At 56.3% G+C, this 16,101-nt stretch overlaps 1 protein-coding gene across 3 annotated transcripts in view; it reads left to right on the forward strand.

Moving 5' to 3' along the window:
* ARRDC1 (arrestin domain containing 1) overlaps positions 1-16,101 on the forward strand; it is a 37,634-nt gene that overhangs the window by 16,398 nt on the left and 5,135 nt on the right. The window contains exons 2-8 of one of the 3 annotated variants that reach the window (XM_068414101.1): positions 2,003-2,113; positions 10,548-10,667; positions 12,980-13,030; positions 13,596-13,750; positions 14,212-14,394; positions 14,766-14,942; positions 15,126-15,537. In XM_068414101.1, the coding sequence (XP_068270202.1) occupies positions 2,003-2,113; positions 10,548-10,667; positions 12,980-13,030; positions 13,596-13,750; positions 14,212-14,394; positions 14,766-14,942; positions 15,126-15,537 (1,209 nt within the window). The remainder of the gene's footprint in view (positions 1-2,002; positions 2,114-10,547; positions 10,668-12,979; positions 13,031-13,595; positions 13,751-14,211; positions 14,395-14,765; positions 14,943-15,125; positions 15,538-16,101) is intronic. The other 2 variants (XM_068414103.1, XM_068414102.1) reach the window with 2 other exon arrangements.

Genomic DNA, 16,101 nt, shown 5'->3' on the forward strand with positions numbered 1-16,101 from the left:
GGTGCGGGCAGCTCCCACTCTGCCGTTCACCCCCTGCCTCCGAAGTGCCGGCGCACACCGCAGACACAAACAAGCGAGCGACGTGTCGGCCTCGCTGCTGTATCGGTGTTTGGTTAATGAGAGTCGGCATCTGGAGCTGCTTATCCCTCGCCCTCGAGTATGAAACAGCACTTGGATGGGCCCCAGTGTTCAAAGTCATGATCAGGCTGTGAAGGTATTGCAGCAGATCTGATGGGGAGGGGCTGTTCGTTGTGGGATTAGAAACGTTAAGCCCTGAGGAGCCCTTTCCACCTGAATGCATGTAGGTAAGGGCGGGGGGGGTAAGAACTACGCTTTCCCCCTGCAGAGAGGGCTGGGCTTGGGTTTGTTTTCGCCCTGTCTTGAGTCAGTGTGGAAAACAAGGTCCTGCTGGCCAGGTGGGTGCTCTCTAAAGCTTGTCTGAGGTGGCTGCAAGCAACATCGCTTGCAGCCATCAGTGTTTGGGTAGGTGGTGAGATCAGCATGGCTGAGAAGGCTTGTGGAGTGGGGAGGGGAGAGCCCTTAAGCCAACACAAACTGGCCACCTGCCTCCCAGGGAGATGCTTCCTGTGGGGGACAACTTGAATACAGGGGAGCAGATGGGTGACACAGGAAAAGAGTCTGTCTGGTAGTTCCTGCCATCTTCCTGACAGCAGAACTATTCACCTGGCAGATCTAGTGAGGAAGTGAGTTCCGTAGGATCCATTAAAGTTGTTGCAAAACCTGGTGAGAATCAGGACCGGAGATGTTCAGGCTGCGACAACCGTGAAGGCCCAGTTTGTGCTGCGATAGGTCTGCCTGCATCCTCCCTGCGTGGGGGTAGCACCGCAGATCATCTGCTGTGCAACAGGGCCAGTCTGTCCCGTTTGTCTGTCTCTGTGGTCCAGTGTTGACATCAGATCTTGATTTCAACCTGCTGTGAATTAGCCAAGACTAACTGAAAATGTCTTGTGGGTAGCTCTTCTGAAAGCCACGTAGCTCATCTGAAAGCCACGCTGCAGGGTGAGCTCTGGGGTGACTTTCCCAAGGCAAGACACAAACATAGCTCTAGCTCAAATTACCCTTCTTGCTTTGGGAGGGTCAGGTGGCATCTCAAATGCTTCCAGACCTTGCTGTGTGGCTTTTCTGGGAGCCCTGTGTCTCCAAGAGGAGGAGGAAGCCACTCACTCGAAGTGGTCTCTGGCTGCTGAGAAGCAATGTGCTTATCAATGTGATCAGAGGTCCTGATGCTGGACAAGCATTAATGGGCAAAGTACTTCTGCTGCAATCCTTTGAAGCAGAGATGGACCCCCGGACATGGGGGCAGGCTCCCAGGGGCTGGGGATGTCCATGAGTCTGGGTGGGCTGTGAACTCCAGCAGCAGCTGGGCTTGCTTGTGCTGCACCGGGGGGTCCAGCTCTCTGCTGCTGATGCAGACAGGGCTCTACACCTTGTTTATCTGGCTAACGGGCTTGTGCTGAACACGACTCTCCTCCCAGGGCTGGTGGGATGCTCGGTGGGATGCCTGGCTCCCTGTGGGGTGGGAGGCAGCAGACCCCTCTGCCGCTCATCCCTGTCTGGACAGGGACACCCGAGAGCATCGCTGCCGCAAAGGTCTCTGCTGTCAGCCTGAGTGTGGGGGCTGATGCACATATTAGGAGGAGATGTTGGTTCACCTGTGAGAAAACTGGAGAGAGGGTTACCTCTTGGGGAGCTGAAGTCACTGCTGTTAAGGGCTGTCACAGTCCAAGGAGGCCGGCACGAGGACTTCAGTGGTGATAACAGCTGGGAATAGCACTGGGGTAGCAGGGAGTGTGCTGAGAGTAAGGGGGAAAAGTGCTTCTGAAATGGAAGCGTGACCCAATTCCTTTGCTCTGTTTTTCCACCCTGTGTATGTTTTCACGAGGCGCTGCTCCTGCAGAAGTCCACATTCAGTACCTGAAGCAAGTCTGAACCTGAGGTTTTGCTTTCTCCCAGTGCTTATGTGTGTGCTTTCTCTCAACAGCTATCAAGGTGAGCTGCGTTGGATCCTGTGGGGTGTCTAACAAGATCAATGACACAGCATGGACCGTGGAGGAGCAGTATTTCAACAGCACGCTGTCTCTGGCAGACAAAGGTAAGGTCCACAAAGACATGGTGGAGATCTGTGATTCTGAGATGGTCTGCAGAAATATATCACAGAGACTTCAGCATCTTCTCCATGTGAAATACCCCTTCACAGGCTGCCTTGGCCTGTTCACAGAGGATAGGAGCCAATATTAGAGACTACAAGAGCTTAGAAAGAGCTGTGCAGAGAGGCATCCTGAATAGCTGCAGGACTTGGCAGCCACTCTACAAACACTGCTTGCATCCTCTGGCCCTGGTCTGTCTGAAATGGGGCTGCCAGCAGCAACTTCTCTGCTGTTTCAGGGCCCTGTGGGTTCACCCTGCTCCGCTTCCTACGTGTGTTGTCGTCAAAAAACACCAATCAAAGCTGACGCACAGAAGCCAGTTGCAGGCCAGGAGTAGTTTGCATTGAAAGGGATGTGGAGGCATCACTTGTCCTCCAAGAGAAATGATGAAAGCGTGGCAGGAACAGCCTAGGACAGTTACCACCACACCCCCCACAAGCCGAGATGCCCAGAGATAGCGATGGGCTTGTATTATCCTGGGGGGTAAAGTGACACCAGCAGCCTCTGGGGAATCTGGGCTCGAATGAATGCTGTCTTTCTGCTGTTAAATAGGTCAGCCTTAGCGCAAATAATTCATGCTGTGCCCTGGCTCCTGTTGAAATCAAGACATGCCAGTATTCACCTGCTGAAGGCAGTGGCTGTAGCGGTAACTGTAACGTGGCAGAAGCCCAGGGCAGCAGGAGCTCAGCTCTCTGGTGCTGTTTTATCTAATAACAGGAAATGGGTGAAGCTGAAGTGGCAGTTTCTGCTAACTCAGCAATTTTTCAAGCAGAGCTTTTAGCGTTGAGGGGAGACTGACCTCATCCTCGCAGCAACTGGAGAGAGCGCTGCTTGCTCTCAGGTCCCGGAGAAGGGAGGCAGCTGGCTGGCTCGCCTCTTGGCTTGGCTCATAGCCCAGGGGCTGCAGTTGGAGGTAGACTGCCTGCGAGGGCAATGAGAAATGTTCCTGCCTGATTTTGGATGTGGAGCTGAGTACAGCGAGAGAGCCCAGCTGTGAATGTCAGGGCAGCAAAATCCTGGAGGCTTTATAAGGTGCTGCAGGCCATTGAGCTTAGATGAGTTGGGAGCTGGAGGCTATGAACGATTGTGGACTTCTGGAGAGGTTTAAACCTGTGACTGCACTGGAGAATGCACCTTCCAGCTTTTGTTTCTAATATTTAATGATGCAAGGGAGAGCTATGATATTGTGGTTGGTTCTGTCCTGGTAAAGCTGAGCAGTGTCAAAAGCCAACCAGGAGGCAGGAGTGGGAAGAGGTGGGTGTGCTGTTCGTTAGTTTTGCAGCCTCTGGGAGATTTTGATAGCCACTCTGGCAGTCGGTTCTTGTGAGGTTGCCCTTGCATCCCCTTGACAGCTAAGACCAGTGTGAACTGGGAAGGATGGAAGGAAAATGCATTGATGGCTACACACTTTCATGGCTCTGAAGTGTCCCTGTTGAAGGCCTGAATTCCAAAGACAGCCAAAATTTGGTATTCCCAGCTCTTAAACTGTTCATGGAAAGCCCAGGTCTTTTGGCTCTTAATTTTCTGGGACTCAGACTCCTGTATCTCGCTCAGTGCAGTGCTGCTATCTGTCAACTGCTGGTATTGCAAACTCTGCCAGCCTGAGACTTGAGTGGGTGCCCAGGGCTGGGCTGCTCGCTCTGCGCTGGAGCCGGTCACGGAGCTGGCAGCTGCCCAGCTGCGTGCCTGGGGTGTGATCAGGACAAAAACGGGCCAGCTGAAGTCCTCCAGAGCTACCAGGGCTCCAGGCAAGCGAGGCAAGAAATGGTAGTGCGTGACTTATCAAAGACGTAATGAGTTGACGGGGTAATCTGTCCTGTAGGACTGTCGAGTCCTGCACTCGAGGTGCATTATAGTGTTGTTACTCTCCTGTCTTGCAAAGTTACAGTGCAATTATGGGGAAGAGCCTGGTCCCAGCTACCAGCAATCAATCCAGAGTAACGTGCCAGGTACTTACAGTCGCTGACCTGGGCTCTTCTGCTTTTTGTGTCAAAGTGGACGCAACCACTGGGAGCTCCCAGCTGCAGGGAAGCAGATATGGAGAGGGCGGGCAGTCCCCGTGCGTGGGATGGCAGCCAAGGGCAGTGCTCTGGGGCATTCGCTCTTTGTGTGACTGGTACAAGCTCAGGAGTTATCGTCCTGGACTTGCCATGTTTGTGCCATGCCCCGAGGAGGGAGGGGAGTGAGCGATGGGATGTGGGGGGGGAGAGAGCAGTGTCGATGCTGCCTTCAGACCAGAGTCCTCCACCAGAAATGGCTTTGAAACTGTCCCTTGTGATTGCTGGTGCGGATACGGAAACAAAAGCCCTGGGGGCTGGCACCGCTCCAGCCTGCGGCACGGGAAGCGAGAGAGCTGTCTGCTGTCGCAGCCCTCGCCGTGACATTGATGCATGGCCGGGCCGGCGGAGCAGCGGGGCAGCCGGGCTGTTTCTCCATGGCTCTGCCTCCGCGCGTGCCTGTCCCTGCCTGTCTGTCTGCCTCCTCCGAGGGGGCCGCTGGCAGCGCAGCGTCCTGGCACCGCACAGCCCTGCAGCGAGGCGGTGGCAGGGCTTTGCTAGGGCAGTCGTGCAGTGGCCTCGAGGACGTGAGCAGCAGGGCAAGGCCTCGGCGCTGACTCAGCCACGGTGTTTTTAGGCTCCCCAGGAATAGCTCTCAGCTGCTCCAGCCTTTCCTGGGCAGAGCGTGAAGGAGCTTCCGACAGACGGGCCGTCCCTTGGTGCCTCCTCTGCTCAGAGCAGAGCTGTCCCTTTCCCTGCGACTCCAGCCAAGAGTGTTCGGCAGGGACGGGCTGCTCCAGTGTCTGGCAGCAAAGCAGTTAGCGATGCAGGTGCCTCTTGGGGGATGCACCCAGTGCTCATGGGTGCTCCCTGGGGCACCTCCCTGCAGATCTGATACCCGGCTGGGTGGGGAAACTGAGGCAGGCTTGTGCTTCTAACTCTTGGGACATGGGTGTTGAGTTGTGCCGTGCTTGCTGATGGGTGATGGCAGGGGCCCAGGGTGCAGGTGAGTTAAGGCAGTCAGAGGTGTTCCTGAGCAAGGACTCCTGCAGGAGCATGGGACCAGCCCGGCCGCTGGCCCATACCACCAGCGTGTGACCCCTTCCCTGGCCAGCATTGGCAGCCGCCGGTGAAGAGCAGCGAGCACCACGAGCAAAGGTTACTGCAGCCGTGGATGAATACTGTGATGGCGTACAGGACAGTCCTGCCACGTGTGTAAAAGCGTGCAGAAACCCCCCGGAGTGAAGACGTGCCTGTTCCTTCAGGTGGGGGCTGGCTGTGCCCACCCTTCCCTCTCGCACCTTGAAAAGCCAACAGCGTGTCCCTGCTGGGGGGGAGCTGGCAGCCAGGCTGTGCCCTGGGGCAGAGGGTGATGCCAGGCTCCCCGCTGGCACCATCCCCAGTGCTCTTGCAGAGGGCTCATCCAGCCTGAGAGCATCGGCTCTGGTGGAGGGAGGATCCCAGGTGTCCCCAAGGCCACGCAGCCAACGTGTCTCCGTGTTGCCTGTCCCTGGCGAGCGGCTCGTGCTCCAGCAGGGCCGCGGCAGTGCTGGCACCTGGGGGGACGGTGCAGGGGGGCAGGCCCAGCCTGAAAAACAACCCGCCTCGCTCTCTCCCTTCCCACATCCTGAGCAGTAACTAAAAAACAGCGAGCTGTGCTCTTTGAGGACACGGGGGGGGAAGGGGAGAGGAGGTTTGCAAAACTATCGAGCGACTGCGCTTCTCCACCCACACACCTTTGCGTTGAAATAAGTGAGGGGGCAGCTCGTCCTCTGTAGCATCAGCTGTCGCTGGTATTACACTGTTGGGTTTTTTAAGGGTGTACATTGTACGAGAAAAGAGGCAGGCCCTGAAATAACCCAGATGCCCGCTTTGCAACGTAAGGCACTTATTTAAGGCACTGGCCTCATCCTTAATTTCCCTTTTTGCCCCGCCTCAGAGCAGCATCCAGGGTGCGGAGGGCTCAGCCTTGCTGCTGGAGCACCCGCAGGTTGGTGACCGGTGTTTTTGCTGCAGAGGACCCTGGTTACGCCTGTGCTGGCACCGTGCTTGTCCCCGCTCGAGCAGTGCCGCGTCCGTGCTCCAGGAAAGCCTCTCGCTGGGGCTGGCAGGGGCCGAGCAGCCAGCTGGAGGCAGTGGGCACCTGTGAGGTGCTGGGGGAGCCGGGGTCTGGGCTGTAGCCTTGGCAATACCACACAGGCCAGTGGTTTAATGAACTCGGGCTCTTTACGTAAAAGCTGCTGGAAGGTGCTGAGCAGACAAGCTGGGCACCTCGCTCCTCTGTTTGCTGGAGGACACGGTGCAGCGCCAGGGACGTCCCTTGGCCCACGGGTGGCTCTCAGGGGGGCTCATTGTTTGCCTCCCAGAGGGGAGGCCAAGGCAGGATTTGCTTTTCCCTCTTGGCCTGGGTTTGCCTTGGACACTCGCTCCCTGGTGCTGGGTCCTCTTTTTGCAAAGAAATGCAATAGGGGTGGGGGGAGCCGTGCAGGTGGGGGGGTGTTGGGTGTCTCTAGGTGTCGGTGCAGGACATCGAGTGCACCAGTTGCAGCGAGTACAAAATAGCACCGCTTGTACCCGCCGCTCTCAGACAGAGAGATGCTTCTCTTGATCCAATATAATGGAGTAATTCAGCTCCGCGGAGGCCTCCTGCTCCTCTTCCCCCTCCCCTGCGGCAGCTCTGGCCTTATTCAGCCGCAGAGGAGCAGGTCCATCATGTGCCTGTACCCACCCGGGGCTGTTTGCTTTGGACACCCCGTATCTCCGACTGCACGCACAGCTCTTGCCCTGTGGATGGGTTGTACATGCAAAGACAGACTTTTTTTCCCGCTCCTTTGAATCCCACTGGTACCTGGGTTGAACCCACGCGGGGAGCTGGCTGTAATTTCCAGCTGACCTTACTTTTGGCAGCTTGTTAGTTAGCTAGCAGGCGCTGCAGGGAATTCCTGGCTGCTCCGTGCGCTTCCTTTGCTGGCAGATCTCTTGCACAAAGAGCTAAAAAGGGGCAGTTGTGCATCACCTCTTCCCTGGGGTGGTTCTCTGCTGGCCTGGCACAACACCCTCAAGGCCAACAGTCGGCACAGGGTGACGATCGTGTCTTCCAGCTGAATTTAAAAAGCTTAGTGACCTGACTAAGCACGCATTGAGTGGCTCGGGTCTCTTGATCTGTGCTCAGGAATCGCTCTGCGAGGAGGAACGAAGCAGTGGGTGGTGCTCCTAGGCGGCCCCTGGCCAGGGCAGAGCAGGAGGGTGCCCGTGGGCAGCGGTGAGCCGTAAGGATGTGCTGGTGCCAGCTCCTGGCCACACTGTGCTGCCGGGTTTGGGAGCAGTAACTGCAGGTTCAGCCCAGGAAAACCACATGGAAGGAGCTGCAATTGCCTCGGGTCACAGCAGCTTCCTCAGCACTTCCCAATTTCTTGCCTTAATAGATCACTGTTAATCCTCGGAGGTTTCTTGCAGCATTGCCATACCGCCAGATCCTGCCAATTCATTGAAAATGTCACTGAAAACAGCTGACACAGAGATCTGTGAGCCTCTGTGCTGCACTTTCTGGTGTGTTTTCTTCCTCTCTGTGTACCTCCCGTGTTACAGAAAGGTTTATCTCGGCAGCATTAACCGTATCAGAGCGCTGGAGGTTGTTCCAGGTGTGTGTTTGCCTGTGTGCAAATCTGGTGTGAGCGAGTTGCTGCTTTGAAGGGGAGCTTGGAGCCTGCTTGGGCTGTGCTCCCTCGCTGTAGGGCAGCTCTGCTCGGCTGAAGGGCTGCTCGGTAGCAGGAGAGCTCTTGTTCAAGCAAAGCTAAGCTGAGCTGAATGCCGGGTCTGTCCCTGGCAGGTCTGGCTGTGCTTGCTGGCAGGTCGCTCTTCTGCCTGTCGTTGCTCCCTCTGAGGCACCTGTGTCTGCTGCAGGGATGGCATCAGCAGATGTGTGTGTTTACCCTCGTTTGCTGCAGTTTGTAATCCCGTGTATTTGCTTAATCCAGCAGAGACTGAGTTGGAGTCCTCACGCTAAAGCTGCAATGGCCTGGCATCGCCTGAAGTGCCCTGGCACAGACAGAGCTAATGCTCCCGTCTGACGTCTCTGATACAGCTTCCTGCGAGCTAGAAGAGCTCTGACCTTCATGCTTATGTCTAATATTCAGTTTTCTGAAATATTAGGTGGGCTGCAAAGGTGGATGAGGAGAGACAGGAGGGCAGGGGTGAGCAGGGTGCTGGCTGTCAGGACTGCGGCGAGAGGGAAGGTTCTTCCAGTAGCTGGGGAATCGATACCCTGTGGCACAGGGCAGAGGCAGCGCTGCCTGTTTCTCCACCCAAAAGTGCAAAACGCAAACCTGCTGCTTTCCTGCTCTCTGCCTGAAGAGCCTCGAGAGGAGAGTGCCCAAGCTGTGCATCAGCAGCACTGGTACCAGTCTAACTCGGCACCTTCAGAGGAGCTCACCTTCCCCAGGGAGCGGGAGGGCTGATTTTAGGCCGCAGGAAGACTATTGCTACCAGCGATGGCCGGGGGACCAGCAGGCACCGGGTACCTTTCCATACTACATGATTTGGCCAGCACAGTTAATGCATCACTTTTTAAGTAGCAGAGAGAAATTGCCATATGGCCTGGCCTGCTGTTCCTCTACTAAAAGAACCAAAAAATGTGTACTCCAAAGGTGCAGCTTGTTCCTGCTGTAGAGCAGCAGCGTCTGCGTGTGCAGCAGGAGGGAGTAGAGCCGCTGCCATCTGCTTGGTGGGTACCAGCCGGAGGTCGGGGCAGGAGCCCCCATTTCAGCTGCTCCCCAGCTCCTGTGCCTGGGTGCAGGGACACTTTCCAGGTGCCTAGTTGTGGCTGTGGAGCAAATAGCACCCTGTCTTTGGGGGATGGAGGGAGCCATACAGAATATTAATCTTTTTTGCCCTAGTCTGGCCGTGGATGGAGCCCGGCAAGGCAGAGGTGTGTGTTGTACCATGCTGTGGTTGCCTGGCCCTGCAGCCCGTGTGCTCAGACGTCTGGGCTGTCTCTCCAAGCCTACCAGAGCATGAGATCTCACAGGGGTGAGTAATAAGGCTTGGCTGAGTCTGTTGTATTTGTGCATCGGTGACCAAGGCATCTCCCAACCCTCTTCTGGCTTCTTATCCCCTGGCACCAACCTGGAGGCCCTGGCTTTGTCGTGGGGGTGGTCAGCCTTGAGGAGAGACGGCCGTGACTGCCTGTGGCTTCTGGCTCCCCGGGGATGGAGGTGCTGGGACTGGGGGAGCCAGCTTGGGAGGAGGCGTTTGGCAGATGTCCCTGCGGTGTCACTGGTTTGAACGTGAGGCCCAGGCAGATCTGGCCCCACCGGTACTGTAAGACTGGCCTGTTTGCACGGGCCACTAACAGGGAAGGCTGCAGAACAGCCCTGGGAAGCCTAGGCGGGATGCAGCAGGTAGGGCTCAGTGTCCTGGTTCGTGTGTGGTTGGTTCCTCCTGAGCCAGGAGCAGAGGCTGCCAGAGGACCTGTCCCAGCGCTCGTCTGGCTGCTGGCGGGACAGGGTGTGGGCAGGCAGCTGCCCCTCGCTCTCGATGATGGCTTTGAAGGGCTGGTGACTTCCTCTGGCTGCTGGCTCCGTGTGGGCAGGGGCCTGGCAGCACCGGCCAGGGAAGCTGCACTGCTCCAAAAAAAGAGTCCAAACCCTTTCAGCACCTCGGCTGCGGTGGAGTAAGCTCGGCTTGGATCATTTGTTTAGCAGCGTAAACGCAGACGTGTGCTCATTCCATCCACAGGCAGTTACGATGTGTTTCCCATGCGGTTGTGCAGGTCTGCAGCGACCGTGGGGAAACCTTCGTGGACAGAAGCAGAGCTGTCTGCGGGGAGAGAGCGGGGCGTCCAGCGCCTGGGTGGGCTCAGGGGCACGGTCAGCTCGAGCTTTGCGTGGGAAACCCGTTAACTTCTGTCCCTCCACTGCACATCAGTGTGACCACAGATGCCCCGAGTGCTGTGGGATGGTGCAGCAGCACCGAGGTCTGTGGTGCCGTGCAGGGCTGGGCTCGGGGCTGCGCTCCCCATCACTGGTGATGCTTCGCAGGCTCTGATTGTGCAGGGGAGCCCCGGCTGGGCCTGGCTGTGTCACCAGGTTACGTCCCGGGGACCCGGCAGAGCACTCGGCGTCAGCCCTCAGGATCAAGGCATCTCCTTTCTGCACATGATGAGTCCTCCCAGGCCTCCTCCACGTCTGCTGGTACAAGCAAACAACCCAAGCAGTGGAGGGGAGTGGCTGAGCTGTGAACAGGAGAGTCCGTTTGCTTCCAGACACATCTCTGGATTCAGGGAAATCTCCAGGGTCACTCCCCACGTTGCACTGTAAGACAGCTCTTCCGCACTGTTAGCATGTGGTTGCTGCTCTTGCTGTCTGGGGTTGTTTTCTTCCAGGCTGTCTGGGGCAGCAGCGCCTTTCCCTCCAGGAGTTTATAGGGAGGATGTTTCCAAAGGCCGTGCGGGGGTGGCCACTTTCTGCTGGCTTGGATCCTATCAGAGAAAAGGCTGCTGCAGGTATGGCCCCACAGCAGAACCCTGCTAATCCGGCTGCCTCTGCTGCCTAATGGCTTTCTCAAGGTATTTTTAGCTGCACGTAAACTTCAGGAAAAGCTTTTCTGCGGCTGAGCACACTGTGGCCTTTGTTCAGGCTTTTGGGAGCGGGGCGGTAACGGCTCAGCGCGGCGGCGGTGGCTTGCACAGCCCTTTCCCCTCGCGGTGCATTCGCAAGCTGCTCGGGAGCATTGCAGCCTGCTGCGTGGGGCTGTCGGAGACCCCTCGAGCGATGCTGAACTCCTACTGACCTGCCCGTGCACAGTCTGCAGCTTGCTTGGGCAAAGCTTCTGGTTCAGGAGCAGCTCAGAAAGGAGCTTTCAGAAGGGGCTGCTCCTCCTGGGTATCTGCATGTCGGGGTGGCCATCAGAGGAAACCTCACCTTTGCCTGCTGCCAACAACCGTCTCTGTTGCAAAGTCAACTTGCAGGTGGAATTAGCACATTAAATGTCCGGGACCTTTACTTGAAGCTCTCTGGGCTGGAGGGACAGGGGCAGTGAGGGCCTTCCCATAGGCTTTGTGTCCCCCTTGCTGCTTGGATGCTGGTGTCGCATGGCAGACGCGGCTGGGCAGGCAGAACGGCTCTGCATGCTGTGCACGATGCCACATCTCCCCTGCCGAGGTCTGGGGATCTGTGTGGCTCGCAGGGCATGGGAATAGGAGAAGCCACCCCACACCTCAGTGCCTGTGCCAGCTCTGCAAGGCACCGGGCTTGGCAGCACCTGGCTTTGTGCCTCCACCTGGTGACAAGAGTGGGCGTTGCATTTTAGCCTACATAACTGGGTTGGTTTGGGGGACAGGCAGGGAAACCAGCAGGGAGGGGTTCTGGGTGGCATGGTGGGAATGAGCAAATCTTGCTCCTCTCTGTAAGGGCAAAGTGTGTAAATCCACCCCTCGTAGTTCTCTCCCGACTTGCCTTTGTAGCGATACGCGGTGGGATGCTTGTGTTGTTTGTTCTGCCTGCCTTGGCACCGCAGGCGGGATGCGCCCTAACTGGGGTGTCCTGGGGTCCCCGGGGGTGTCTGAGCGAGCGGAGGGGCAGAGGCACAGCTTCTCCTGACATGAAGGATGCACCAAGTCAGACGCTCCCTCCCCTGCCTCCTACCTGGGCCGCGGTGTCAGTGGGGGGATTTACCCTCCTCTCTTCCCCACCTCCCCCTGTCACTGAATCCACTTAATCCCCTGACGACAGGACTCTGCTACTGTCAGCTCTGCGGAGCCAATACCTAACGGGCAAGCTGTCTCCTCCGTCTTGCATCGACAGAAGAGCCAGCCAAATCTAGAATCTTGGTACCTCCAGCAACGACCCTACAAAGCAGAATAAACACAGCCTGATTTAACAGGTACCCAGGTCTCCTCTTAGCGCTGCCACCTTAGAAACAAACCCTCTCGTGGTTACACGTGTTTAACAAATGTGGGTAACCCTTAGTGCTTTTCTCATTGAAGGCAACTTTGGGAGCTGCCTGATGTTATCGGCTCACGCTGTGGGTCCGGTTCAGCCATCACGCTGCCCTGGGAGGGAATCCAGAGCCTGGGTCTGTAGCTGTTGTTTTAGCCGTGTGCTGAGTCTTGTCTCTGCTCTGCGCCCTCAAAGCCGCCGTTGCAGAGCGGGATATGGTTGAAGAAAACCAGTGTTGAGGTTTTAACGTTGTGGAAATCTTTTCCTCAGCTTCTGTTGTCTAAGCAGCCAGGCTGAGGTCTTGCAGCTCCCTTCTGAGGACTGGGGGTGGATTTAGGTCTGGGAGATAGACCTTTGGTTCCAGCTCCTGAACATTGTGCAGTCTGTGTGGGGCTTGGTGTGTGGTTAAGGCTGGAGCAGCTTGATGCCCACCAGACCTCCTTACCACCCTCAGACAGTGCCTGTGCTTTCTGACCTTCCCCCTGACTGGCTGTAGCCTATTTGAGGAAAGATAAACATACAGCATCCCTTCTCCATGCCCTGTGTCAGTAGTCTGCGTCTAGCCACTTGCTATGGCACTGGGATCCCTTAAATCCTGCCCCAAACTACCTTATTTCCAGGGTATCTTAATGTAGAACCAGTCATTGGGAATGGAGACATCTGTCCCAAGGAGCGGTGGGTGACAGGAGATGTTGCTGTTGACTCAAGCACTGCTCTTTGGATCTGGAGCTGTCCCGTGGGCTGTAGACAGCTGAACAAGTTGTGTGTTGTTCCCCAGGTGGTGGCCTTTCTCTCCAGAGGATCATGATCTCCAGGAGATTGCACCATTCCAAGGCAACAGCCTCTGCCACTTACCTTTTGCTCTTGTTTCCCGCAGGGGTCCTGACAGCTGGAGAGCACAACTTTCCCTTCCAGTTCCTGCTGCCAGGTATGATGCAGATAAATGGCTGAAGGCGGTTCCGTGTAAGCCTTGGCTTTTGCAGCCTCTCGAGCTGTGCTCAGCAGGCCTTGGGCTGGCTGGCAGAGGCAGGCTGGCAGCTTAGCCCAGAGATGCTGGATGGAGCGTCAGGTCAGCCACAGGCAGCAGAGGAGCTTAGACAAGTGGGTACCTTCTGTGTTGGTGCAAAGCTGGGTGTGAGCTGTCACTGATGCCTCTCCAAGCGTGACCCTGCGAGCACTCCGGGTGTGCACGGGGGTCCTGGCCTGTGGCTAGCCAGCCGTCCTGCGTGCAGCGCGCTCGGAGAGAGCATCTCTGCTCTTGCACGTGTGGTTGCAGAGGATCCCTTCTGTAAGGAGGTTGCAGCAAGGTCTCCAAGTGACCTAAGTGTTCAGCCCCAGGTCTTTTTTGGGGGAATCCCCATGTGCTCTGTCTCTCGGGTACTTGCAGAACTCCTCAGCTGAAGAGGAAAGCTGTTTAGAGGAACTGTACTTCAGTTCAGAAACACTTGACCTGACTCAGCCTTATGATCCTTTTATTTCTCTCTCGACTCCAGCCTCTGCTCCTACATCATTTGAAGGCCCTTTTGGCAAGGTCCTCCATCAGGTGAAAGCTGTAATAGACACACCTCGCTTCTCCAAGGACTACAAGTGCAACAAGATCTTCTACATTCTCTGCCCTCTCAACTTGAACGACATCCCTGACATCGAGGTAAGAACAAGGAAGAATGTGGCTGGGAAGTGCCAAGGCTTCAGCACTTGTCCATGTCCTGTGTGCTGTCTGGGGAATAATTGTGTGGTTGGACAACACTGACTGCATGCCCTGACTGTGCAAGAGCAGGACGAGGACTCCTGACCTGTCCTGCCTTGCCATCAGTCCCTGCTCCAAGTGATTTTTGACTCTTCCGCATGTTGCTTTGAAAGATTTAGGTGAATTTTCAGCACGCAGAGAGGGGTGTTGGCCAATAGCACCAGGTGCTTGTAGAGACCTGGGTTTGGGGAACTTGCTTTGGAGGGAAGAGCAACTAATAGGACAGCAAAACTGGGGGGCTGGAGAAGTGAGGTCTTCTCAGACAAGATATTTCTGCTTGCTTGTTTTGAATCTCTGAGGGTTTTCCTGGAGGCTCTCTGACTCTCTTGAGCCAATATCTCTGTCTCTCTGCTCTCCTGCAGCAGCCCAACACTATGTCAGTCACCAAGAAGTTCAACTACAAGCTTGTGAAAAGTGGCAACATTATCTTGACCGCCACCTCGGATCTGAAAGGGTACATCGTGGGGCAAGCCATCCAGCTCCGCACGGACATAGAGAACAAATCGGGCCGGGACACAGGGGCTGTGGTAGCCAGTCTGCTCCAGGTAAGCATCTGAAGGGGTGATTCTTCAGCTTGTGCTAGTACTCCACCCCGCTGAGGTCTCTGTGAAGCTTCTCACCAGTGTGCATCTCTGCTGCATGCTGCTTGGAGGTGGTGGTGAGGAGTCCAGAACTCTGGCTAACTCTGTTTCTCTCTGCCTTCTTGGAGCAAGAGGTGGTAGAACTTGTCTTGCTTATACCAACTCAGTGTGTCATATAACGATGGGTATTTCTGCTCTGTAATATGTGCTTTAGGTTTGTGCTTGAGCTTATTTGACAAAGCAGTTGGGTGGTTTTGTGTCCTGACTTACGTTTGTGGGAGACAGAAGACCACCTGCAATCTTTCTGCTACCTGTATTTTATCCTGTCTGTGCAGAAAGTGGCTTATAAATCCAAGCGCTGGATTTACGACCTGAGGACCATTGCGGAGGTGGAAGGCTCAGGAGTGAAAGCCTGGAAACATGCAGAATGGAGGGAGCAGATCCTCGTTCCGGCGCTGCCCCAGTCCATTCTGCAGGGCTGTAGCCTCATACATATCGACTACTACATCCAGGTGAGTACATCAGTGCTCCTGGGGAGCTCCAGTGGGCTGTGCTCCACCTTCTGCGCTCCCTTCTGGGTTGAGCTCAATCACTGAACTCTGTAGCCGTGTAGTGCGGGTGGCCCTCACATCAGGTGAACCTTCCCAGTGCAGCACATAATGAAGTGGATGCCGCTGTTTTTCCTTCTCTTCCAGGTTTCCCTCAAGTCGCCAGAGGTTTCGGTCACTCTCCCCATTTACATCGGTAACATTGCTGTGAACAGGCTGCCTCTGAGCCCCTCCCGCTCCATCCAGCACATACCGTCTGTGGTGGTACCCAGTGCCCCTCCGGAGGAAGAGGAGGCTGCCAGCGGTTATCACCCCATGGACAATGTCTCGATCCCTACTAAAAGCCATTCCCAGCAGCAGCCATTCAGCTACGCCCCAGGACTGAGCTTCCAGGAGATAAGGGTGGACTCGGAGCAGACGGGCTCCCCAAACCACCCCACACTCTGCCTGTCGACAGGAGCCACCATCCCATACTACGCTGAGGGGAACGTGGTGCCCGTCCCCACGGCCAGCTCGCTCATTTTGCCTCCGGAGTACAGCACGTGGGGCTACCCGTACGGTGAGCAGCCTGCTCTGACACTGAAACGGGCTGGCAGTGTGGTAGCAAACGCCTCCTACCACAAGAGTCTCTTTGCTAGCTGTGAACTGGGTGGGAGGACAGGGATGTCAGCCTGCCGGGGGCTGATGTCAGAGGGCATCATCAGATCTCTCTGCCTGCTTTAGCCTCTGGGGTAGTCCCCTCTTACAGCTGTAAAAGCTGCCTGTCCGTTCCCACGTCTACACTCGTGCCTGCCCTAGGCTCGTTGTGAGAGGATCTCCCTGTTCTTAGATGAGCTTTCAGCCTCCCACTGATAGAAAAACTTCTTGGCTTGTGGTGAGGCTGGTGGGAGCAGAGCCAGGAAAATGATGTAACTGAAATCTTCTGTCTGACTTGGAGCGGGCCTGCAGCTGGTCTGAAGACACAAGCTGCGGGGGCGGGAGCTGAGAGACTGTCCAGGGTGGAAAAGCTTGGGGGAATCCCAGCGTGCTGGATTCCTGGAGCCGTGCTTGTCCCAGGCGGCTGGGGTGGCAGGGACCAGCGGTGTCTGTCAGCACAGACTGTTAGCACAGCCCTACCCACATA

Source organism: Nyctibius grandis, chromosome 16 (assembly GCF_013368605.1).
Source record: "Nyctibius grandis isolate bNycGra1 chromosome 16, bNycGra1.pri, whole genome shotgun sequence".
NCBI classification, from domain to species: domain Eukaryota; kingdom Metazoa; phylum Chordata; class Aves; order Nyctibiiformes; family Nyctibiidae; genus Nyctibius; species Nyctibius grandis.